Raw genomic sequence first — 26285 nt, forward strand, 5'->3', positions numbered from 1 at the left:
TAAGAAATGTAGGTCACAGTTACTTATTAGAAAATGTATTGTGTTTTGCAATAGACTACACGTTTATTTTTTGCACATACTTTTAAATAAATGTCATGTAAGTGTGATTAAACATCTAGAGTTGCACTATTTTGGTAATTGATTGATGGTTTAAGTTGATTTTAAAGTAAAAATGACAAACAATGTATTGGTTCCAGTTTTTCAAATGTGAAGATTTGAAAATGTTCTTCTTTTCCTTTGGACTGTTGGTTGTACAAAATAACCTATTTGTACAGTAATATTTGAGTTCTGGGAAATTGTGATGGGCCTTATAATTATTTTCTGATTTACTTTTATTTTATAGATCAAAATGATTAGAAAATAATGGGCAGATAGTTGTAGTCTTTATTGATATCAGCATCAGAGCGATAACCACCGGGTTTGTACACACAGTTGCTGGTTGTCTCCTCTTCTGAAAGCCTCTGCCAATTCAAGGGTGATTGCCTAGGTTCATGTGACGCTTCATGAACAGCAGCACTCAGTGAAAGAAGGCAAAGGCAGGAATTCAGCACCATGGACAGCTCCACAGCTCGACCAGCAACACTGCTGGTCCCGTCAGCTCTTTCCTCCAATGACCTTCAAAAGATTGGACCACTGTCATGGCTGCCAATCTGCCAGATCTAATAAGAGGCTTTAATTTGGGGGCCACCAGTTTTGTCCTTTGACTGGGATATTGAGAATACTGATTTAAGGACTGTGTAGCTATACATGAAGACATGTATGCAATACATGTGGCACTTTCAGAAAATATCAGCAACAAAGAACAATGCTGTATTACATTTCAAAATGTCTGTTAGAAAAATGTGTCATGTTGTACAACTATTAATGCAGGACTTAATGATAATGAATGTGTAAGCACACAATGGTGATGTCAGGCAATTAGAAAGGTCTTTGAGTGACATCAGCAATTAACGCCTCACTCTTGATATTCAACAAACACCTGAGGCAGGTATTTCCCTCCTTGCTAACACTTTGTGCTCTGTGTGTTTGCACATGCCTTTACATGTGCCGCTGGTAAGCCAGGCAAGCGGATCACTGATGCTGAAGTTGAGAGCCTCTGACACAGCAGAGTGAAAGCCATAGTGGGGGAGAAAAGCACATCACGTCGCCCTTCCGGCATGCCTGACGCACAGTGCAGTCATGCTCATTCTGCTGGTCTCCATGGCAACCATGAGAAGTGAAGGCAGCGCAGGGAAATGGCTGCAGTTGAGGTTCTGTAGACAGAGCTCTTCCTTTCCTTGCCATGGTAACAGTGACAGGAGGTGAATATATAGTGCTCTCTGCACAGAGCCAACTCTACAGCCAGTGAAACCCCATAGTGGGGTGTTTCATGTGAGTGTTTTGAATGTCCACAGCGCGCAGTGTGTGGGTGCTGCCGAAAACTATGGAAACTGAGCTCGGAACACTCATTAATGCAAGAAAAAGCCAGCAAGTGAGAAAATTTGATAACTATGAAGTCCAAGCATCGTCTGTTGAAATCAGACGATATCACTTAGCCGCCACTCAGCACTCCTTGGACAGGCACATTAATAACTATAGAAATAATTAACACGTATCTCTTCTGGGTGTTCAATCACAGAGACAACTTTTCTTCTGTTCTTATATTTCCTCTTATATGTCTGTCTCCATCTCTGACGCATTCTTACTGACGAAACTGCTCATTTGTTAGCTTTTCTCACCGGCCAGCCAAACTAAAGCTGCAGTGAGTAAACACCTAATTACTGCCTGTAGAGACAAACAGGACTGGCACTCCTGGCAGAGATTGAACTGCCTGCTTTCTTCTACCATCTAAGTTGAAGTCAGGCATGGAGAAACACAGAAGAAAAATGTATCCGACTGATTTTAAGACACCCCCTCATGTGTCATTGCAGGTGATATCCAATTTAAGTCAATTTACCTGTGAAGGTGACAACAGAGCAGATGCCCTCTGCAGACTCACAGTCATCTCAGATGGAATCTCTGTCAGTCTGGATGCACATGATTTCCGAGTTCAGGTTGTCTCCGACACCAGGGGCAGTTTTGAAAACAACATTTGCCACCTCTTAAGCTCAGTGATGTGTCCGACAGAGGACAGAAGCCAATCTCCATGGATAACCACAATGCCAAAGGCACTGTTCTGTTCTCAAATTTTAAAGTACAATACATCACTGCAGTGCCGCAGTCTGTTGGCCCTACATTTGAATTGGATAATGAGAGTATGTTTATTATTATACTTCTTCTCCATTTGACGGAGCTGCCTTACAATGTCAGAGAAAGGCAGACAGGGAATTAGAGTCTTAGGTAGAAGCAATAAAACGTCAAACTGTTTGTTTCTATGATAAAATCCAACTGAAGTAATGGTCTAATAATAATCCCACTGGTTGCTATGATCTGTATCAGCTGGGCGAAACAATGTGCATGCAGTAGTGAGTCCTGCAGTATTAATGGTTGGACAGTCTCTGTGGCAGTGCTGCTGCCACCAAGTGGAGCTCTGAGGAACTAGCTTTATAAATGAGGCCAGATGTCACACTTGCTCAATGACCTCTCACAATGATATGTGTAAGTATAACATCATCTCAACACTAACCTGACTTTTCTTCATCTCTGCTATTCAGACAGAGCAACCTCAAAAAAAGCTTTAAATCGATTTGTTTCCAGTAGCACAACATTCATTCAGCAATCTGAATTGTTTACTAAGTGCACAGCAATGTGCTTACCTTTTGCGCGTCTTCCCATTTCTCCTTATTTTCCTCCTCCAAGAGGTTGCTGATGATTTGAAAGAAGTTCTGTGGCGAAGATGAAAGGAAAAAAATAAATAACACACCCACACACAAGTATTACGGGCACTGCAGCAAGATGCTTTTTAAAATCATGACACATAAACACTATGCACTCAAATAGGACTGTTATGGACAATAAACCAACATTTCTCATCTCGGGGATTTCTATATGGGAATAATGACGGTCCCTGCGGGGCATAATAGCACTAGGAAATTTGACACTGAAACCATGATGGTTTCATCAGAGAAAAGATGGAATTTGTGGATCAGCTCTGACAAAAATACACCTTGAACCCCCTGCAGCTTGCAGCAAACATTGAATGCTAGAGGAAAGAAGCACAAGCTGCAATCAGAAAGAAAGATGAAAGGGAATGTGTGAGCAGCTGTGTGAATTGTCTTCTTCTGCAGCAGGGTCTGCTCGGGGTGCATGCCTGCAGTAGTAATAGGACCCCTGTCTGATCTTTAGCCTTGTTATTTCATCTGGTCTACGATGTGCCGGAGGGAGTGGCTCTCTCTCTTGACACAGGCTATCTTGTTTTCTACTTGAATGCTTATGCTCCCTCTGGTGGTAATGTGCCCACTTTAACACTGCATTAGCTCAGAAACACACGGAGGGGGTGGGCTGGCTGACTGCTCTCCTGTCTGCCCACACACACTATGGAGCTCTCTTAATAGCCAGAGACAGGATGCTTTCCTCATCGCATAGATTTTATATGGTGGGAAATTGGGTAAATGGGCCCTATGTTTGTCTATCCATGGGCAACACATTTGGGTTTCATTCCTGCAGAGTATTAGCAGCAGACCACACAGCTTACATCCAGTGGAAACTGTTGATAAATGTGCATTAAAGAAGCAGACAAATAAAAAGAGCATCCCTGACATTTTGTAGTAAATACCACTGCGCTTTGGACATGCGTAATTAAGTGAGTTCAACATTTTGTGAGCTTAGAATTATAAGGTTCTATCTCCACTTTTGGCCGAAATTGAGTTTTTGACATAATCTGATCCCTTAGGTGTTTATTAATGCCTGTGTGGTTTTATTTTTGTAAAAAAATATTTTCTAAGTTAGTTATTAATAAAATAAAAAGATTCCGTCTCACAAAATAGCTGGGATGTAATAACTTTGATGCTCAATATCTCAGAACTACCCTAAACGGAGATAGAACCTTATAATTCTAAGCTCACGATTTTGTTGATTTAATTACCTACTTCCTAACCTTAAGTAAAAGTTGTATGCCAATTAATTCTATTCAAATTCCTATCACATTCAACAGATGTTCAAATATGGCTGCATGCGTCTAGAATCACTGACACCGGCATTACTAATGATAGATGTCTTGGTTGTTTGTGTTTTAAACTGTAACACCTAACATTATGGGTATTTTGGGATGTTTAAAATATCCATTAAACATTTTCATCTTTAATACAGAATAATGAACATCAGTGGAAACAGCACCATATTATGGGACTTAATAATCTAAGTGAACTTTCTTAAAGCAGATGTTTTTTTCTACTTCCATACAGAGAATGGATGATGGGCATACTGACTCATACTTTACTGGAGAATTAGGTTTTCATTAGCACACATACACTATTCAAAACATGCTTTGCTACCATCCAAAAGTGAGCAAACCCCTTTTTTCCTACCTATTTAGCTCTCTCTTTTTTATCCCATTTACCTCTAACAAACAGCATAAACCGAACACATTGAAACAGGCTCACAGGACAGCACAAAGACCACAAAGAGGCCTAAGAAGGGCGTCTTTGAAAATGACATGGCTCTGAGGACATAAACTATGTCATTGATGATGAAGGTGGAGCTTTCGCTATAATCTCCATCATCCTATTGACATAAAGAGGATCAAGACTGCAGTCAAGCCCAACATGATGAGATGAAACAGCTTAAGATCGGGAGATCTCTTGATACAATAGAGCTGTGGGGTGCGTTCGTCAGCTTTTCTGCTATTTCAGACATGTTACAAAATGTTTTTTTTCTTATATAGTACAGTGTTGGGAGTAATATACATCAAACATAACTCTTATCCAGTTTATTATTTTGTACAGCACCATACAGATCCATCTGTGTTATAATAAACCCACTGTCCACATACTTGCACATCATCTGAAGACGGCTCGTAGCTGGCTCTCTTGAAGGTCTCCGTCACATTGCGAAGAATCTCCACGGAAGACAGCAGGTCACCAGCGTAGAAGTTTCTCCTCTGGGTGAGGTCCAGCAAGTTTTTTGTGACCTGGGACATCCCATCCCCCGCCAGCATTCTCTGGCCCTTTGCAAGGTGCCCCTGAACCTCCAAAAACAGGAGAATACAGAACATGGGGCATCGGTGTCCTCTGCAGGTTTTGCGAGATACACGCTTAACTACACATTTAGAGTAAATGGAGTGCAAAAAAATCAGAAAGAAAAACTCTGCTCTCTAAGGCCCTTTATGTGACACTTATATCTAAGCCAGGCCGAAATGTATTCTGCCTCACGGATGTTTTGAAATGAGCCAATATGAATAAAAGAGTTAACTGGAGCAGAAGACACACACATTTAGGCAGAAATTGCACAGTGAAATGACATTTCACATCATTGCACAGGCTTTATGTCCATAAATACACGTTCACAGGTGCAGCGCTATATGTGCTGTCTCAGCTCTTCTGAATTATTTTATTTTTAACAGTGATGGAAGGTTACCAAAATTACCTATTCTAGTGGAAGTGCTATTGTGTTTCCAGACTAAAGGCAAACACACACAAACACGTTATTCAGTAAAGTTCTCTAAAATGGACCCAAACTTTAAAAAAAAAAAAAGATCATGTATCTTGAGATGAAAAAAGGATGAAAGAGATAGATTTCGAATAAGAAGGAGATTCTATTTAAAATAAGATAGTCAGCATTCACTAAGGGTCCCTCAATTTGTCATCTGGTCTCTTGATGGTCCAGAACAAAAATGCATTGTAATAGATGTTATTTAAAATGCAGTAAAGTGCAACTAAGGAAGTGAATCGGGCTGAAGCAACAAAACAAACACGGATAAGAAAGGAATTTATCGATGACACAGAGAAAAATGGCAAATCTGTGTTTTAATTTGCACCTCTATTAAAATGGTTAATCTTTGGCTACGGTGTGATGAGAAGGAGGGGGATGGGGAAAACACGGGGGAGGTAATTTATGATGCATTGGAAACAGAGGCTGTGAGAGGAAGCTGACTTTGCACCTACTGATTGCTGCAAGTATCTGAATTCATTTGTTATGCATCGAGCATAGCTGGGCTGCTCCCAGAAGGCCATACCACGGTAATCCAAAGAGCAGCGTCGACTAGTGGTGCCTGTAAAGGGGAAGGAGACAGCGACAGATTTGAAGAGGAGAAGGAGGAAGGAAGCGAATGATGAGAGGGGAGATGAGGATGTAGGCGTGGGTGGAGGGGGAGTTGTAGGATTAAGACCAAAGGAGAGGCAAAGGAAAGGCAGATGGAAGTGGTGAAGTTGGATACAGGAAAAGGAGAGGGAGACAAAAAAGGAGAGGGAGACAGAATTATTAATTATTTTCATGAGACTTTTCCCTGTTGTCCAGTTCTGTTGCCCATCACTCACCATCAAAATTGTATGTTGTCCATTAAATTTTGCAGTGGAGTTTAAACACATTATGGAAAGAGGGAGAGAGAGGTTTCTGGAAGGAAAATGCTGCAGTATTTGAACAGAACCATTCTTTGAGCAGGCCAATGGTTTTTAATGTATGTACTGTACTGTGTGCTGTGTTAATACAACTTATAGTGGCTTATTCAAGCATGCAGCAGCTCAGCTGTGATAGCTGTCAGGCATTTAAACAGTGATCCCAAAATAGCAGAACTACCCAATATCCACCCACATCGCCGTACACATCCTACATAGAGGTCCAACATCACACCTTCCCTGCTGTCGACCCGGTGGAGTGCACTTCACACATCACCCCGCCGCTCCAACACAGGTGCTTGACATCCTGAGAAAAACTCCCACCATACAAAACATTTCCCCTGGCATTTGTGCTTCACATAAACCCTTTTCTTTTCTCTCTCTCTCTCTCTCTCTCTCTTTCTCTCTCTCTCTCTCTCTGTCTTTCACACACTAACACACACAGACAGAAAGAGATGAAAACCACACCTTCTACGCCCACCCTCTCCTCTACTACCTGGTGATATGCACTGAAGCTGTGAGTGCACACCAAACATCGCTATATCCCAGGAGCGCCCATGCAGCACTGTGAAACAGCCCAGAGGGCAGCAGGAGAGGCCCACAGCTTTACACCACACTGAGCATCTATCTCCCACCAAACTGACTTTACCTTATTTACTTTTATAATCCAGAACCCCACTGGTGAGGTCACCAGCACGCAATAAAACATTTTTACATTGTTATTTGATCGTCTTTTAGGAACTTACACTCAAAGAAAAGTCTATTTTATGATGACTTGCTACCTAGAAATTAGGAATTCACTTTGGTTTTGGCTCTGACATCCCTAAAGGTCACTTAACACTAAGAAAGACTGAGTCTGCTTTAAGTGGGAATTGGCAAAAAGACACCAAGCAGTAAAAAGAGGTCAAGTTCCTAAAATGACAGCTGGGAATCTTGTTTTCGTATTAATTTTAAAGAGCAGTTTGAATCAAGAGTTACAGAAATACATTTTAAAGATGTTTGATGACCTTTAACCTATAGTATTATACTGTATTTTGCCTTTTTAATGTGAATTCAGCAGCATTGGAAGATACAAATTGCCCAAGGCCACAATCATTTGAAAGTGTAATGCCTGGGCCAGAGCAAATTTTTTTTGTTTACACAAAATGTCATACTTTACTTTAATATAAAACTTATTTAGAACTGGATCTCTCCTGGCTTGGATTTAACCGTGGTGGGATCAGACGAGGTCAGAGAAGAGCAATGTGAGGCTTTTGCTGTGATTCTGCACCAATCTGTCATCTCTCCTTGCATCATCAGTGATGTATGTAGAGTAGGTTGAGCATGAAATATTGGTCAATGGAGATGTGCTTGATCAAAATCCAAGGCTGCACTCCACCAAGGCATTGACCTGTCGCTGTCCCGTTGTTAAGGCATCTTCAACTCGGCTACCATTTAAGGAGAAATTTTTATTCAAACAATCCTTCCCAAGATGGGAGGCTGAAACAGTGTTTACTGACTACGGAGTTACAGATATGTCTAAAAGCACTCTCTAAGAAGGACTTTTTACGGACTTAAGAGTGTTAAATATCATCCTTTGATGATAGCAACTATAATCCCTTACTTTAGTGAAAGAAACCTGCATTATAACATCTACCACTAATAGTATCAAGACATTGAATGGACTTAAATATCACAAACTAAATTGCTTCATTCATTCTAAAGGATGGTGTCTTATGTGTTGCGTACATGATCATTTTTCTCCACATTAACCTGTGAAGAGTTTGTTTAATAGCTTGTGGTTCTGGTGCTTTAATTGCTGCCTCTCAGTTGGGTGACTCAAACTTTACTTAATTGATAATTGAGATTTGGGGCTCTCATTAGACAGACACATAAATAAGAGCCTAAATATACGCATAAATAATATCCTTTACATGCAAAATCTCTTCTGCAGGGTAACTAGTAACTGCAGGTGTCAGTAGAGGAAATAAAATGCAACTATAATAAAAAGGGGAATGGATTACCAGAATACTAGATCACATTTCACTACTGGTTTTCAGCATATGTGACGTTTAGAAAATATCAAAATATACTAGTTATTCACTTTTATCTAATGATGTACAGCACGACAATAAATAAGAGTAAAGGAAAGATGACGTACATCCTAAGAAGGAATTGTTCTTCTGCTTGTGTTTTGCTTTGACCGAAGGCTGCTGTAAATGCACTGTGTTTACCAATGTATGAACCTATGTTTGAGTGATATAAAGCGAACAAAATCATCTGCTGTGTGTGTATATAGCCTCTCGACTTTTCCTCCCTTCTCGCCTCTGGTGGCAGTTGTCATCCGTGATGACCACGGCAGTGCTGACGCCCCTGCACCGGGTGTCGTTCCTATGATGACCTTGATGACGACAGTGACCACGGCTGAGTAGGCGCTGATGCCCCCACCCAACACATTTGGATGCTTCACCCAAGCAGTCTTTCTGCATTCATGTCACACATTTTGTTATGTTGCCTTTGCTGATCAATATTTCATCTTTGTTTACCCGCTCTCAGCAGCCATTACATGTCTGACTGTAGTGGAAGGATGAGCTCTGTCTGTGAGGCGTTTTGGTTTCTTTTCACATTTTTCTCATTAAGGTTTTTGTGAGTTTGACCTTGATCCAATTACAGGTAAAAGGTTGGGAGGTGTTGTTTTCATTTATAGGTTCATAATGTGGGCTTTGTGACACCCGCTGACAATGAAACTGATTAATGGCTATACAAATAAACTTGACCTGACCAGAAATGATGTATATCATAGTTTTTTTCCCCAGTGGTCAGTGCCGGCTTTGACACGGGGAGGCACTGTGCTTACACATGAAATATGTCTGCTATCTGTTATTTTATCCTTTAATCATGACACTTTTCTTCTGTTGCAAATGCATTAAAGGGTCTGGTTCTCTGGTAAAGTCATATGGCACCCTGTGTGAATTGTTGTGCAACAACTCAAGTCTGGTTTATTGTAAAATGCCAGAATGTTGACCTACTTCATGATCATAAAATCAACAGTACATAGACTGCAGTAATGGCATACATCTCTGTATTACATAGTCAGTGCAACCCCTGTAACAGCATCCAAGTTCAGTTGTATATATGAAAACAAATGAGGGACAGATGAATCATTAATGTCCAGGGTACACAAACAATCTGTTTTAAATATAATTACAGTAATGTCTTAATAGGATGCTGCTCAGTAAAGACCACTACTATAATTAGTTTGGCTGGTGCCAACTGTCTCACCCTGACTGATTGACCTGAATCTGGCACTTAAAGACACCTCTTGGTGTAAATGAAATATTTAATCAGCAGAGGTGTTACATTTTCAACAACACTGTACAGAGAAGAAGAAAAATAAAACAAAAAGCCATCACTGTGGGCTGGAAATAGCTTTAAACAGTTATTAGCCATAAAACTAATGTCAAGCCGGAAAGCTAATGTCATGCTAGTAAATCTCACTCTGTGTAACGTTGCCGCAGGTAAGCCATCTGTGAATGACAGCGCATTTGCAGCTACATCTAGTTTGCCAGTTAGCTGTTTTATGGTTGTGGAAGAAAAGCCAATTCAGAACACCTTAGACTTTTTAAATGTTTACAACAGCTCAAACCTGTAACTTTAGCACCCAACAGCGCTTTATTGTCCTATTGTCTGTTTGTTCACAAACTGACCTTCAACAAGAACAAAAGCAACCTGTATCATTGCAGCTTTAACAGAGGTTGCATTCCTTTTTTCATCCTCTCCCCTCTTTCTCCCCTCTGTTTTCTTCTTTTCAAGATCCAAGTGTTAGTCTCACCCTGTTGGAGAACTCACATCCTCTGCTCTAATGCTCTTCCCTCCGTGCACATATTAAAGCTTCTGCTTAATGTCTGAAAACAGACCTCCATGTGCTTTTCTTCAACAATGCTCTCAGATTCACAGTTACCATTTTTTCCAACCACTGCACATGCTGTGTTCTGACAGGTGTAGCCATGAGTTACATCACTGCTTGTGGAAATGGGATAAAAGGATATGCACTTTTTCCTCAGATGGAGTTACACAATTGTGGCACCATGTATAGTTTTATTATCATGATTTCAGGCCGGCAACTTAAAAAGTTAAAGGGTAAAGGACAGCTTTATTGCGGTGGCAGGAATCTAGTATTATTCCTCATAATGTAACATAATTTGTAACTTCTATAACTATTATAATTATGATGTGTATTCACACACTAATGTTATAACAATAGTGTACAATTGCGGGGTAACTACCATTATAAAGTGACAGTTACACTTGATGCACTGTGCACTGTGTGATTCACACAGCCCTTTCTCGACAATAAGTCACATTTAGATCAATCAATGACAAATTCCACAATTTTTTCGCCTTTAATGGGACAACCACTTGTTTTATTTATTTCCTTAAGAGGACAGAGACGGGCGATAACAATATAAGAAGACAAGCCCAATTTCAACAGTGCACACTATACAATTTAGAAATTAGGCAGTGATAACAACAGAGTAATCAAGAAATTAAAGATATTGCTCATGTCCTTACCTGTGGCATTGGGTGGGCATCTATTAAAGGCCAGTTCTCCTGAAGGTGTCCGTCTCCACACCATTGACACTGCATAGTCCTCGGGACAAATCTCATACGGCGCTGAAAAGCAAAGTGGTACAAGTGTAAATACGTTGATGCAGAGAGCTTTTCAGGATTTCCAATATGACGTAACGATTTCTTCATATTATATACAACAAGGTATGGAAATATAGGAGATCAATGCAGAATAGTGTTGGTGAACATGAGCATGCCGCTTAAGGATAATGATTTGTCTGTAGGCACTATATAATTATATTAATAATAATGTGTTTGTGGAATACTGTGTTCTTTATTTCAGAGAATAGAAGTATTAAGTGATTTTATGTTTAAGACTCCACTTCATTAATAGATTTTTTTTTTTTTTAATCATATAAGCTTTGATGATAGTTGCATAACTCAGTATCTCACCAGTATTTCAATGACTTAATTTATTGGAATATATTCATACTAGTTCATCCCTCCTCTGTATCTGCTTATCTGCATCGCCTCTTCAGGTTCTGTTATTGTTATGTAACACGTCATTGACTCCACAGAGATAATCATCTCCTTACTCTCGCTCAGATTTAAGTGTTATTATCCATTGACTCACCTGGACAGCGTTGGTCACTGCACTTTCTGACTTCCTCTCCAGTGCCATCACATTGCTGCCCAGTCACTGCTGCCCCCTGACACACGCGGACTCGCCTCTGCCATCCGCCGTCGCAGGACTTGGAGCAGCCGCTCCACGGACCCCAAGGATTCCACTGGCCATTTGCTAAAACAGAATCATCCTCTGTTAGAAACAGATACACTCAGATCCAGAAACAAATCAAAAGAATATCACATAAAATGATACATCACTGTATGCAAATTTTATAGTATGCCATTCAAGCTTTATTGATTTTTGATTACATTTATTTCTTTTGCTATCCAGTTTTGTAGATGCAGTTTGTTGTTAATATTCCAAAAATGAACAAGATTATTTTGAATAATCAGGAGAATGTGTGTTTATGGCTAAAGAAGCTGCTCTGTGAGCGGTGATTATTTGCCTCACTTTGCCAATATTAAAAGGCATTTATGCTGAAGTTTTCAAAACCAGCAGCATGTTTTATGCCCTTGTAATGAACATTGCTAAATTGTGCATTAGACAAAAAAACAGATGCTCCCCTTCAGCGATGTAGTAAATCACATGCCCTTGTCTGAAAGGAGAGGTACAAGACCCTGTGAGCAGGAAACACACTCCACTTTCATTTCAACCTCCGCTTACCCCCTTCTTCACACGTGCAGGGCTATTTTGTGTCCTACAACTAACCTCTGTCAGGATTGCTTCCGGAAGAGAGACAAAACAGAAACCGTTGTGACCTGTTGGCTAAAACTATCCGCAAGACATTGATCAAACCCCAGTAAATACTGAAGCCTCTGCTCCACAGGAGAGCAGCTGATTCCATGGACAGATGCATGCTCATGTGTTTCAAAGAGCTCATTGTGCCAGCAGTCCTGGATAAATTCTCTCAATTTTAACCCAGGATTCAAACCCTGCACAGGCCTTTTGTAGTAATTACTTTTTTGTTTTTTTTTACCTTTTTTGTTTGTTTGTTTGTTTGTTTGTTTTTTCGAAGAATGTCTACAGTCTTGCAGCACACTTATTTACTCAAATATAGGTTTTATGGTTTCTCAAACATTTTTTGGGTTTTGCCATGAACTCTTTTTTGTGTTCTACAAAGCAAAGCAACGCTTCCAGCAGTAATGGACACTGTGCTGACTTGTTAAATCAATGCTTAGACTGTGTAGTCACACTTAATGTTTGATCTCTCACCTCGGATACAAATAAGAATTGCAAAACAGGTAGGCCTCATCAAATGAATAAATTGTATAATGCATCCTCTCACTGTGAGGAAGACAACAGCATCCTCTGCTTCATTTTCATGAGCACAAAATGAAAATATGCATTCACAAGCATTTGGCACTATTTTAGTGGTCCAAGAGAGCATACAGTTGACTGGTGGTTGCACAAGATTTCCACTGACTTTCAAAAATTTGAGAGGAATCTATTTGCCACGCACATACCAGTGAAATACAGAACAGCTGTTTTAGGTTGCTGCAGTGAAAATTGCATCAGGAGATTATGAGAGTGCTCAGGCCCTTCACATGATCAGACAATTCAAAGCCTGCTGGAGACCACTAAGCTGACATCTTTGAGCCTCTAATACATCTATGATGTTGACAGACAGTTTGGACAGCTAACCCTGAATTATGTGAAAAAACATGCAGTATATCTAAATGGATTTTACAAATCCAATTGATAGAGCATGGTCTCAAACATTAGTCTTGATTCTTACAGCACAGCTGATTCTAGCTGCAGAGGTTTCAGAACGAAGAAGAAAGAGTATAGTAGCTCAGTAAAATCAGGCTGCATATTTTATCTAAAGTTGATAGTAATGATTATGGTACTCATGATTGTAAAGATAATGATGACAATATGGGACAGGCTGTTTTTAGTCTCTCTTTTCCCCCATTTTAAATCACGATTTTGAATTTAGACATCAAAGCGGATATAGAATTAAGATGCTCAGGATTTTACCTGTGCAGTCAGGATTATGGCACTCTCTGCTTTCTGCCCAGTGACCGCGACACTCAGATCCCCCATGGGCGGCTGCTGAGCACTGCCTGGTCCTCTGCTGAGTGCCATTGGCACAGGTCACCGAGCAATCGCTCCAAGAGCTCCACTCCTGCCACTGTCCGTCCACTGAGGCACCAACCACAACCCAACAAGCATGTCCCATGTGAAGGGAAAAAGAGGGCAGACAGAAATTGGAGGAGATATTCAGATCACTATTCTCTCTCAGATTGAAAGCCAAAAAACAGACAAAAAAATGACATGACTCTTTGTAGATTTTGGAGAATTGTACTGCTTGTTTCCTAATCTGGTTAAAATTTCCCAACATAACCAAAGGCAAAAGGAGAATAAAACATAAAAAGTGTTTTTGTAGCATGTCCTCATGTTATGATTTAGGCTATTAAAATGCCAAAGGCACAAACTGCAGAATCTATTGGTTAGCTGCCTTCCATATTCCCTGTCAGGGCAGAGGGAAAGCATCTGAGATTGAGTGGTTTTCACTGAGTCTGTTACCAGAGCAAAGCTAACATTTACTGTGTGGAAAAACTCATCATCACTAATCTGCTTAGCATTCACAGGCAATTGCGGGTAAGTGATTTTGACGTCAGTATTATAGTATTGACTCTCAACAGGGTTGCCTAAACCGCATTATTGTGAAAGCACTTTTACTTTAAATGCACCACAAACTGGGCTGCCATTCAGTTTTTTACTCACCTTTGCAGTACTGTATTAATTAAGGATTAAACACATATAGATGTGTGTAAGGTAAACTGCTATCATTCTCAAAGATTCATCTTTTGAAATGAGTTTATGAGCGTTTACCTTTTAAGTGTACCTTACCTATAACTGTTAATATTGGAATATATTTAGAGAGCAGACAGATGATACCTGGGCATAGGGCTATGTTGCAAAGCTTAGTCTGGGTCTCAGGTCCGTCACATGCCCTGCCTCCATGCTGGGGAGGGGCACACATCCTAGTCCTAGTGCGGTGACCTCGGCCACATGTGAATGAGCACAGGCTCCATGGTGACCACTCCTCCCATACACCGTGTACTGCGGGCACAGAAAAGGTGTCAGGCCTGATCAATATCCCTGTCGCTGCTATAGCATAAACAAACCCATAACAAACTGCACTGAGCCATACATCAAATAAAATCAATCAAAAATAATCAGCAACAAAACTAATGTGAATGAAACACTGAGCACACAGACACTGTGGAACATTTAATACAATCATATTAAATGCTACCCCACTAACAATGCTTCATACAGCCACAAAGGCATATAATATGATAAATCAAGTTGAGGAGCAGCAGGTTTGCACAGTGTTACAGTTTGTTGAGTCTTCTGAGTCTGACTAGGAATCTAAAAGCTGTGGACCTTCAAGTTAATGTGGGCTGACAATGGTTCTGCAAATATGTCGTTACACCAACATACTAATCATGGTTATACACAAAGCAGACAGCCCGTAACCTGGTTCCAGACCTCTGAATCACTGCCCCACATTTTATGATTGGTAATGAAGTGGCCACTCAGACTGAATATCAGGCCAGACAGCCCAAATTCAACAGGAAAAAGTATCAAAAGTGTGTTTCCTCATTAGATGTACTGTATATGCCTGAGAAATTCATGAATAAATGTTTCAAAGGCTTATTTTAATTAAAACAATTCTAAATCTCATGTGGCATGTTGTTATTGTTGGACACAATCAAAATATTAAAAACTAAATTATTAAATAAATTAAAAACATCACCTGTAAGAGGTCCCATTTTCAAACTCTTGAGCTTTGAATGAACACAAATTTAAAAAAAAACTTTAATTTAGGATTTAAGGATTATTTTGGCATGCGTTGAGTTTAGAATAATTTTCGGTATTTCCCTTTCTATTTAACAACACGACAGATCATTTTCAAGCACAATCATCACCATAATATATAATGCTATTGATACATTTGTAATTTTCCTCAGCTGTCTATCAAAATACATACTTTGAAATAAATGCTTTATAAAGGCATCATTTGTCTTGCATCTTGGTTTGCATGTATGTTTAGCTGGGTTCTGGTTGACAGATTGCAAGGCTTGATAGAGCTGCAGAGGACATTTGCTATTGGGTTAAAGTTTTACTTTAGGGAGGGAAATATAGGAATCTGAGACCTAGACAGAAGTAAACCCCCCTCCCGACTACTTTGTCTACAGGGAATAGATTTGTTCCTCTTCAGAGGGGTCACTATCCACAGTTATTTGCACAGGCTTAAAGTTCCTGCAGTATAATAGCTGGATCTCAGGATCAATTGTAGAGCACTTGGATCTTGGGATCATGCCGATGGTTGGCCATGAGGCGGAGCTACCGTCTGTCCCTTCTCTGGCCTTCTTTTTGCTAAATGTCCCATGGTGGCCGAAGCACTTACTTTGAACATTTCAAGTTCAAAGCAGGCAGTCACCAAAGCTACTGTGGCAGTGATGGAATAGGATTCCGCTTCTTTGTGTGTGTTTTTTCAATGAACTTGCCATGTGCAATTGTGGTAGAGGTGAAATTCTTGGACCAGCACAGTATGGTGGACAAAGCAAATGCATTGACAAAGAATGTTTTCATTAATTTGTGGTAAACTGGGATTTAGTTCATTTAATTCATATCATTCCAGTGAGATTTTAACTTTTTAACTTGTAAGCCTTCTGCTTGTGCCCAACTGTATTCACCATACAATAGGCCTATTTTTTTCAAAGAACAGTTTGAGCTAGTTTCCACTGAAAAAATACAATTAAATCCATGCTTATCATAAAGCTGCAGTTCAATGCTTTTGTGCATAATATTGCACCTGGCTCTTATGTTTGCGCAATGCAAACAAAGGGCCACTGGCACTTGGAAATGCTTTTGCAATAGGTTTGCCTCTTATATACGTATATACATTAACTTAACTGGTTTTAGAGTCCCAATAGGTTACCACAGTTTATCTAGTAAAGAGACATAACCACATTAAAAATGACACAGTGAAATCATGATCTTAATGATTTTCTTTTGCTCTTGTTCTTCTTCTGCAATAGGATTTCAATATGCCTACATTTGAATATTTATAGATGTTACTGGCTCACTGTCAACGTTGAATCCTTTACATCAATGTGTCAACAGAAAATGTCTGACAGAACTTCTTCCAGTCTTTATTTGTCTTTGATTTGCACTGATTATTTGTGGTAGGCATAGTGTCTGGCAGTTGTGAGTTTTTTTCTAAGCACTGAAATAGTTCTTTATAATAAATTAGGCTTCATCTTTATGATCAAGTTGGCAATAATTTAGCATTTTGTAGACTGAACCTCCCAGTGTTTTCTGCTAATGAATGCTTTGTTTCCATTGAAGCTATTGCTGCTTATTATGCCAATTGCCCAGTTTTCTGTAGTTCAGTTTATTGTAAGTAAACACATCACATTGTGCATACCAACCAAGTTGTTATTTGCTAGTTGTTTAGTACAGCTAAAACAGAAACTTGCATTAATTCGAGGCAAAAACATGTTTTTTTACAGTACATCAATCACAACATTATTATTTATATTAAAATTATAGTGTTTTTGCATGTTCAAGCTATTATGGGTTTGTGATCTGAGCCTAATAGGCTATCCTGACGTTGTTCTATCTATTTATTGTCAACAAATGACACACAACCAATGTAATGTTACCCTACTAACAGCCACAGTCTACTATGTAGCTCCTTCAAGCCACAGAACTCCACTGTCGTCGTCAAAAAGAAGAAGAAAAAAAAAACATATACAAGAAACATATATTTTCACTTGGCTGACATTACTTCACTACAATTAGCACATGAAGAAGTTTTATTTTAAAATAAATCCGCGGGTGCATCTTATTTTTACAGTCTATGGGATGCATTCGCATCCTGTAAAGTAGGACGAATACAGACGTATCTGCGCATGCATGGTCGGTCAAGTGGCGCATTGTTTACATTACTTTGCTAGCTGGTTAACGAACGACTTGGATAACGTAATATATACTAAGCTAGCCGTGCTTGTTGACATGAGAGAACAGCATCCCTCCCAAAGGTATGGCTCTTTTATGTGTTTTTGACAGTTTTTCATGGCAGTGCCGTTCAATAGCATAGTAAACAGACAACACTTTCTCACTTGTTGATAGCAAGATAAAATAAGCTAGCGCCTTATCAAGAGCTTTCCCATTTACTGATGCCTTAAGGCAAAATAAAAATGTAGAACAACCCTGTACCCCCACCCAACCAAATCACATATTGAGAAATTTGTGTTATAAGAAATATTTAATACTAACTCAAATAAAAGAAAGTCAGAGGCCGCCAACGTATGCACCCATGACAGGAAGGAATTAAATCATGATCATACTTGTTGTACAGATCTTGCTGTTATAGTTTTAATGAGGACAGGGAGTGTTAGGTTGAAAAATTGAGATAGTTATCTAATACTGAATGCTGAAACAAACCTGCTATATTCTGTGCTACAGTATAAAACAAATTTTGTGTTGGCTTTGAATGCTGGCACTGGAAGTCAGGAAATCCTGTAGTGTCTAAATGTCAGAAATGACTGTGCTTAGGCTACTTCTGCTGAATAACTAACTACACCAGAATTTAAAATAAAAAATAAAATAAAAACTCTGGTGCTGTTGGTTGGATTAAAAAATGGGATGACTCAGGTAAAAGTAAAATTTCGTAAAGCACAAGTGTTATTGTATTTTGGCAGATGCATTGTGTTGGATGAGCGGCATCACAACTTCTATGGAGGCCCAGAATTTTTAACGTGCTTGATGTAAGCCTGCAGTGCCTGCCATTGTTCATCGATGATGTTAATGTTTTCAGCGATGGTGACTTTAAGGTAAGGCTACTTTTAGACTGGCAGTAACATGTCTGTAATTGTATACTCTATTTTGGAGGTATCCTTCAACCTTGGCATACTACTCACGGTTTGAAGAGAGTGAATCGATAAGTCTGCTTTTTGGAATATTATATATTTAGATATAGACTGTGTTTCATGTGGCACCATGCCAGGTGGGATTTGTTTGTACAGTATCAGTTTGCTACTGTAACTTCTGTGATCCCATTGCTAGGTTTTTAATATAAGTAAGTGAAGCGAGAAAACATTATTTTTCAGATATTTCAAGCAATGCAATTTAACCACACTCCACCACTACAGTGTATTTGATATGATCTACTTAAAAAACAATGAAACAATACAATAAATTAAGAATAGTGACCTTTTAGAAATTAAAAGGACTCTCCCTCTCCTTTTTTTTCTAAAAATGTAAAGTTCTAACGCAGTCTTACTCTTGTCAGGAAAGTCAAAATTGCTTTAGAGTTGAACTAGAGTTTTATAGCCCAGTTATTTGGTGATAAGTGTTTCTGCATTATTATGTGAAAGAAAGTTCTGGATCCACAATTAGCCATGAGATGCCTAATGTCTGCATGTCTAGAGATAAATCAAGGTCAATATGGGCATTTCTGTAAGTTGTCGTTCTAAATTAATAATTGTTCTTCATTCTAATGAATTAATACCTGGAAATGGGCTGTGTAGCTGTGGAGAAATAGGAGCTTTAATGCTTTCTATGCTAAATATCAATGGCCAAACTGTAGAGGAATTACACCAAGAAATGACTCATTCTCTTTCTAGCTCTTAATGTCCACACACAGTAAGAGAGTGACCCTTTTGAAACCTGCCAACTTCCCACTTACACATGCCACATCTAAAAATGAAGTACAGTACATCATAGATCAGAATGTTAGAGGATGCTAAGAAGAGATTTTTTTATCAGCAAAAATTACCTAAGAGTTTATGATGCAGACACAGAAGCACTCCATTAAAAATCGCCATCAAATACCTTCACTAAACATGAGTTCAGAATCTCATTACTAAATCAACATATTTGTCTGTGTAAACAATCCCAAAAATGAATAATGGCAACGACTTGTTTAGAAAGACACGCTCTCCTACCAGACAAACATTAGTGCTCTGCAATCACCAGTCAGAAACACATCTGATGTTGATACCTGACTGCCAGTGACTCATCTGCCTTGCCACTATGGGTTGAGGAAGAAATGCCTTACAGCGTGTTTTGAAGAAGTGCTGCCAAGTTATTTTGAAATGCACGACTGACCTTCAAGGAAATGAAGCTGACAACATATCAGGATCTACTGCTCCCCAAGCTCCATGCAGAACCACATGTCATTAAACCATTTCAATGCTGATGAATTGCCTTACAGTTATGTGAAATGGAAAACACAAAAGTGATCATGAAAAAAAAACCACATTCACAAAATAACACCAAAGAAAGAAAGCATTAGATTAATTGTAATAACTGCAATAAAAATACATTCTTAAATAGACACATTGAAAAGTTTGTTAAAACACAACAACACATTTCCTCGTATAAACAACAAAACATTAATATTCAAGAATCTGCGGCTAACACTACCTGGACAAGGGGCAGTGTTATTGCAAACCCTTGATTCTCTTAAAGGGCCGCTGCAGTGTGTTCCGTATGGTGTGACACATGTTCTTGTTCGCACCTGCGACCCTTGCCCGCAAGTTACAGAGCATGAGCTCCACTGGGACCACTCCTCTGCACCTGATTCACCTGTGTGGGAGAAGGGTGACACTAGTTAAATGCAGCAATATGGTCCTTGGGCAGTTCTTACGGGGCGGGGTGGGCAGGGTTGAGTCAAGTGGGTGGGTGGTAGGGAAGAAGGGGGGGGGGGGGCAACATGAGTCACGTTGGGGTGAAGTGGGGTTTTTAAGATTTACAAAAACACTATTGTACAGTCTCAACTACCTTTATGTGATCTTTGATAAATACTGACTTGGCAGTGTTATTCTTCAGACAAGTGATTGCATTTGTATGCAGCACAATAAAGTGTTTTGCAATCATAGAGAGTAGTTGCATTAACAATGGTCTTGATAGTGTCGGAGAGCTGTGTAAACTAATCAGCTTTTTTACAACAAATTTAAATGTGCATTTATGCAAAGATCACGGTGAAGGCATAGTTAGGATTATAGAAAAGTAATGGTAGACATTAGGGTTACATCTGTTTAACTTTATCCTTAAGAAAAATAAGTCATGCATTTCTATGAAACCCAATAATATGCTTAAACAAAGTGAGACCATAAACAAAGCAAATTTCATAAGAACATGGTGACATGCAAGAAAGAAAACATCTGAGAAAATAAAATGGAATTTAATGGGTGTTAGTTCAGAAAGAGGTCGGAGAGATGGATTCCCTTTCACTGCAGCAAACTATCTAGTTTCCTTGACAACAGTGGAGCGAATTCTGTGTTTTAGACGAAATAATTTTCAAATCCATCTCAACCTGTTAAATCCCAGGGGTGGAGGAAAATGAGAAAGTTAGCTGATTTTATTCAGCAGATCATAGCCATTTCCATGTGTTTGAATGTGGCTCAAAGCAGACTTAATTGCAAGTGCCCAGAAGGAAGGTACCAATTTAGCCACATAATGAGAATGGAATCTGTTTCTATTGTCCAGGCCTTTGCACCTAAATTGAGGTTTTGGCAAGCAGACTTTGAAGTAGTTTAACTCTGCAGTCAAATAAAATAATAAAATAATCACACCTATTGTTAGGTAGCAGATTAGTAAAGATAAAGATCATAGTTGTTACATTTTTCTCAAAATCTCTTTTGAGTTAAATTATAAAGATTAATAAGAAGAAACATTCAAGCATTCAGCCTTTCAATCGTCATTGTCCAAAAGGGTCAACTATCAAAAAGCCATGAAATGCTAAATAAAACTGGATATTATGATGAGGCAGTGGGGTGTGGTTTCCAAAGCCATGGTAGCCTAATTGAAAAAGAATAAATTATTTGATGACAAGTGACTGGACAATTAAATCCCTGCATCAGAGTAGTCCCCAAATAATTGATGTTTGATTATGTTAAACCCTCAGGTGAAGTATTCATTTTCTTTGAGGCTTTATGCATTAGAAATATAATTTATTACAAAGAGGAATTATTTCAATTGCAGCTCTGAATACATTTATGTCATTGGAAGTCATCAAATCATATTAGAAGTTTGAGAACATTATGCTTTAAAATAGTAACTCAACATGTAGTATAAAGGGAACATAGATTCAGCCAAATAGGGATCTAAACACTGCCCTTAGTTTTGCAGATCATAAAATAGACTGAAAGGTGGATCAATTTGTTAAATGAGGCAGTACAGGGAGAGTAAATTGTGTGAGAATGAGAAACAGAAAAGCACAGTGATGCGACTCAACAGGGAAACAACATACCTACGGCATGTGTAAAATGGAGAGGTGTTAATGAGCATGTGTTAGTACCGGTATGTATGTATGTATGGTGTGTCGCAAATTAAAATGGTAATGATAGGCATTTTTTAAACAATGACAGGAATTTAAATGTAACAACACATGAAAAAATCAAAACATTTCCCAAAAATCAAAATGAAGAATAAAAAACAAATCTCACCTAGATCTTAACCCACCCACTGAAAACAAAAAGGGGTTTCAAACAACTAAATAATGAAAGCCAAATTAAGGTGTTGCTATAATATTGCTGTGACTTATTTCAGTACTTTCTGATTTTATTACAATTGCTAAGTTGGTAGGTTGTAAATGTTATTATGAATTTAAATTATTTCAGTTTTTAATGTATTGGATGCTAGACTTGATTAAGCAGCAAAGCCTCATTTTATCTCTAAGGGCAGCATCTATCAGTTCAACTTTTGCCAAGTATGTTTTTCATATTTGGCTGAAGGGTTCGATTTTTCATCGAATGACATTTCATTTATCATGCCTTGGAGGAAATGATTAACTACATCATGACCTTAGTTTTAAACTGCTGTTTAATTAATGTTCTATGAATATAGCATATGAGTAATCCACTTGCCAACTCGCTATGTGACAATAAAACAAACAGAGCCACAAAACCCAATTATGTTCTATATTCAAAGTAAATATTCATAGAAAAATGGGAAATTTATCTTCCTACTTCATATGTGGCAATATAGAATGAGTTGGAAAAAATAATAATGCAACACATTTCCACTTAAAAGGTGCAGTACAAGAGAGAGCATGCATGATGAAATTAAGTTTAGTTAACAAAATAAAGTAAAGAAACATAACTACAGTATTACCAGTTTGTGCCATAAATTTAGCAGATTCAGCTTGCTCCTGCAGGGCCTTTGTGTCATGAACTGATCTTGGCCGCTGACTTTTTACTGTATGCTCTCCGATCATTCCATATTCTATGGGACAAAATAGAGGTTCATATGAAAGCTAGGCTGAAACATGATTTTCTGAGAACAAAAGCTTATTACATACTGTTTTTCAAGATGTTCGAAGCAACTGCAGTACATGGCTAGAAACAAAGACCACACAAGTTTGTATTTAATTTGTCCTTTACTCTAGGGCATAGAACAATGCAACGAATTTATAAGGGTGAGTTGGAAGTATTAATTGAGTTTGAAAGCACAACGTAGACACATAGCAAACATGCAAATAAAATCGTTTTTTTTAAGACTCTATAACACTTTGTCAGACCAGCTCCCTCCCTCCCTCCCTCCCTCCCTCCCTCCGTCCCTCCGTCCCTCCCTACCCTCCTGCACATCCCGAAAAGGAAAAAAAAGAAAATGAAAGTAAAAATGTGTAAGCCATCAGAAAGCCACAGAGGAGGGGGTCATGGACATAACATGCTATTGATCCACAGTTTCCTCAACAGTTTGTCATCTTTGTAGGATTTCTTTTTGGATTACCCAGTCCAAAATATTGTGAGCCTTTGTTAAATTAGACAAATGTATTCTGAGCTGTATTCATTTCAATGCATGCCCTCTTTGTTTCCCATAATGGGACAAAGAGACAATGAGTACAATGTTCTGAAACCACACTGAGAAAAATAATGCTTGCAGTATTGCATTTAGTTAAGAATTTACATCATCATTAAAAAGTAGCATCATTTTCGGCAGTGTGGTCCTAATGAGATGATTATATCTCTGCAAATAGGCAATGCAGGTAATGCATCAACAACAAATTCACACATAGCTTATGTTAGTACATTAGACAATACAATGCATCAGCCATTGATAGAGAGAATGTAAAATCATCACTTCTAATCTAGTTTGTAGCCTTTAGTTTCCTGTGTTCCCTACAGCAGATTGAACGCCTAGAAAGACTGACCTGCCTGGGGGGCAGGGGCGCATCTGTCATGTCATCTGATCATGTTCCACTGAAAGCTAAAATTTTAGGACTAATTATCTATAAATCAGACAGCTGTCTGATCCACGCATTTGACTGTTGTCATTAACCAAATCATATCATAGAACATGTCCATGATTGGACTAAGAAAAATAAATAAATAAATAAATCAAGACTGGAATGACTGTGTTTTCAGCTACATTCAAGCAACATCCCTTACCAGTATAGCATCAGGAAAACTGTGGTTGTATTTGCATAAAATATTTGAATATTACAAGGGTATAATGAAAGGAGAGAAAGCCGCCAGGTAGAAACAAACCGCATCCTTTTGATGCTGATTGGGATCTTTAGAACCATGACTGCACAAAGTAATGAGCTTCAGAAGCATGTTCAAATGTCTTTCAGTCTGATTTGATAGTGTCCACATCTGTTTTGCTCAATTTAAGCAGAAAGCACAGTGTGAACTCTGTGCCGGACAAAAATGTGCAGGTACACTGATGGTTGGACAAACAGCGGGCAGTTGATCTAATGTTTAGTCATGCAAGGCTAACTACTGTAGATACTTTGACATGTTATCTCTTTACTGCGTTTCGGTCTCTACCCTGTGGTGTCTTGGATCTTGAACCAATTCCCCATTTAGCAGAATAAAAGGGTTGTCTGATTTAGTCAGCCTGAATGGCAGCTTCTTCCCAGGGAATCATAGAAAAAGCAGGGTACACTGCTTTTTAATGAATTTATAAGTTAAAGTAAACACTAAAAACTATGAGACAGCATACATAGCACTTTCATGCCACTTGGCTCAGTGGGGCAGGTTGGATATAGAGCATACATGGATTCTTTTAATGCGTTTACTTTTCAGTAACATTTGATGTTAAAATGCAAAATAAAGAGTTTAAAATATATACAAATCATTATAGACACCCTACTGTCCTGTATACATAACATAGCAACAGTGGTAGCAATTACAAAATGCAATAGAGCTTAAAATGTGTGAATATCATATAGCCTACTCTATACTAAAAAAAATAATTCCTAACCAGCTCTCTGTTGAATTAGATACATTTAGAATGTAAATAACTTGTTCACTTCCTGTATAAAGGAGGACATATATAAAGCTGTTGGCAATTATATTCTATATTGTCCTTTTTTAAATACTAATCAACATGACCAGCTTCGCATAACGTTGATCCTAACTCCATTATACTTTTGAAAATGATTTGCCTCTGTAAAACATTGATCAACTCAGCCTATTAAACAGTGATATTAGCCCTACAGTCAGTCACACCTAATCGAATCTAGCTCCCAGCAGCTCTTGATGAACAATACAACAAAAGCATTGAAACATGAAAGAGATTACCTAAATGTCATTAAGCGTGATGACAGTGAGATACACTCATTACAGAGCACACGCACTGTATGAATCAAACGTCACACATCTTTAAATAGAGATTTTTCATCATCACAGATTCATCGTTTCATCACTGATGTTTGAGTAATTATATCTGCATCATTCTGGACAGGTAGCACAAAAGCTCAACCTGTTGGTATAAACATGAGAACTGGTTAAATTAGCGCATAAGAAGTCTCAGTTTTAAGTGTATGAAACTGGAGTCTCTCTTTTGATGCCACAAAGCCAAGATGTTAATCCTAACGTTGCGTTTCAAGGAGCCTGAGGTAGAATGGGTAAGCGCAGGATGTCAAAGTATGACACCAGAAAAGTACTGAGAAATAAGCACACCGGTTTAATTGAACTGGTAGGATTGCATTCAAGCCTTTGGCTATATAACCGTAAACATCAAAGACAAATGAGAATTTTAATAACTGGAGGGGCAGGCTGTTTGTCATTTGTCAAAGAAGCCCAATACAATGTGTCTTCACTGTATTACAAGGCAGAAAGCGCAGATAATGCATTTAGCGTGTCATTACTTTTCAAACATTTCTTCTGTTTAAGGTGGCATCATTTTCATGTTTTGGCCTCTTTAACTGTGTTTTTAAGAAATTTCAGTTTAAGATTTATGAGGTGTCTGTCCTTCAGTTGAGACTATAGAGAATACTTATTATTATTATTATCCATCAGCCATCATGCTTCAACAACAAAGGAGAGGCAATGCCATTCAGAGAAATCCATCACTGTTAGCTTTCTTTCCTTTTGTGAAGTGACCGACTCATTCACTTTGTTTTGCATGCACATAACCTTGATGTCATGCATCACTGACAAAGCATGCGTTTTGTGAGTCCTGAGAATTAAAAATGACATTCTTACAGGTCTTACAGTGACCACTAAATTTAGCCAGGTTTACAAAACTGAGGAATAGCGGCATTGCTTTTCTGAAATACTGGACAAATTTGTGGATGATTAAATACATTTGCCTAAAATAGGAATTACTTAGATGACCTTGGCAGACATATCAGCAATAGCCACTTCTCCTTTCACAACAGGCAA

The 26285-nt window shown here is 38.6% G+C and overlaps 1 protein-coding gene and 1 long non-coding RNA gene across 3 annotated transcripts in view; one reads left to right on the plus strand and one right to left on the minus strand.

Moving 5' to 3' along the window:
• Nucleotides 1–26285, minus strand: part of adgrb3 (adhesion G protein-coupled receptor B3) — a 124618-nt gene that overhangs the window by 43843 nt on the left and 54490 nt on the right. The window contains exons 3-11 of the mRNA XM_028603905.1: nt 22786–22896; nt 20095–20256; nt 14548–14712; nt 13624–13788; nt 11653–11817; nt 11022–11123; nt 6021–6127; nt 4910–5104; nt 2736–2804 (exon numbers count right to left, since the gene is read on the minus strand). Coding sequence (XP_028459706.1) covers nt 2736–2804; nt 4910–5104; nt 6021–6127; nt 11022–11123; nt 11653–11817; nt 13624–13788; nt 14548–14712; nt 20095–20256; nt 22786–22896 — 1241 coding nt within the window. The remainder of the gene's footprint in view (nt 1–2735; nt 2805–4909; nt 5105–6020; nt 6128–11021; nt 11124–11652; nt 11818–13623; nt 13789–14547; nt 14713–20094; nt 20257–22785; nt 22897–26285) is intronic.
• The window catches only part of LOC114572317 (uncharacterized), a 77271-nt gene continuing 68413 nt past the window's right edge, over nt 17428–26285 (plus strand). For both annotated transcript variants that reach the window (XR_003694753.1, XR_003694752.1), the window contains exons 1-2: nt 17428–17705; nt 18369–18500. This is a non-coding gene — a long non-coding RNA (uncharacterized LOC114572317). The remainder of the gene's footprint in view (nt 17706–18368; nt 18501–26285) is intronic.

This window comes from Perca flavescens, chromosome 17 (genome assembly GCF_004354835.1).
Source record: "Perca flavescens isolate YP-PL-M2 chromosome 17, PFLA_1.0, whole genome shotgun sequence".
Taxonomy (NCBI): Eukaryota; Metazoa; Chordata; class Actinopteri; order Perciformes; family Percidae; genus Perca; species Perca flavescens.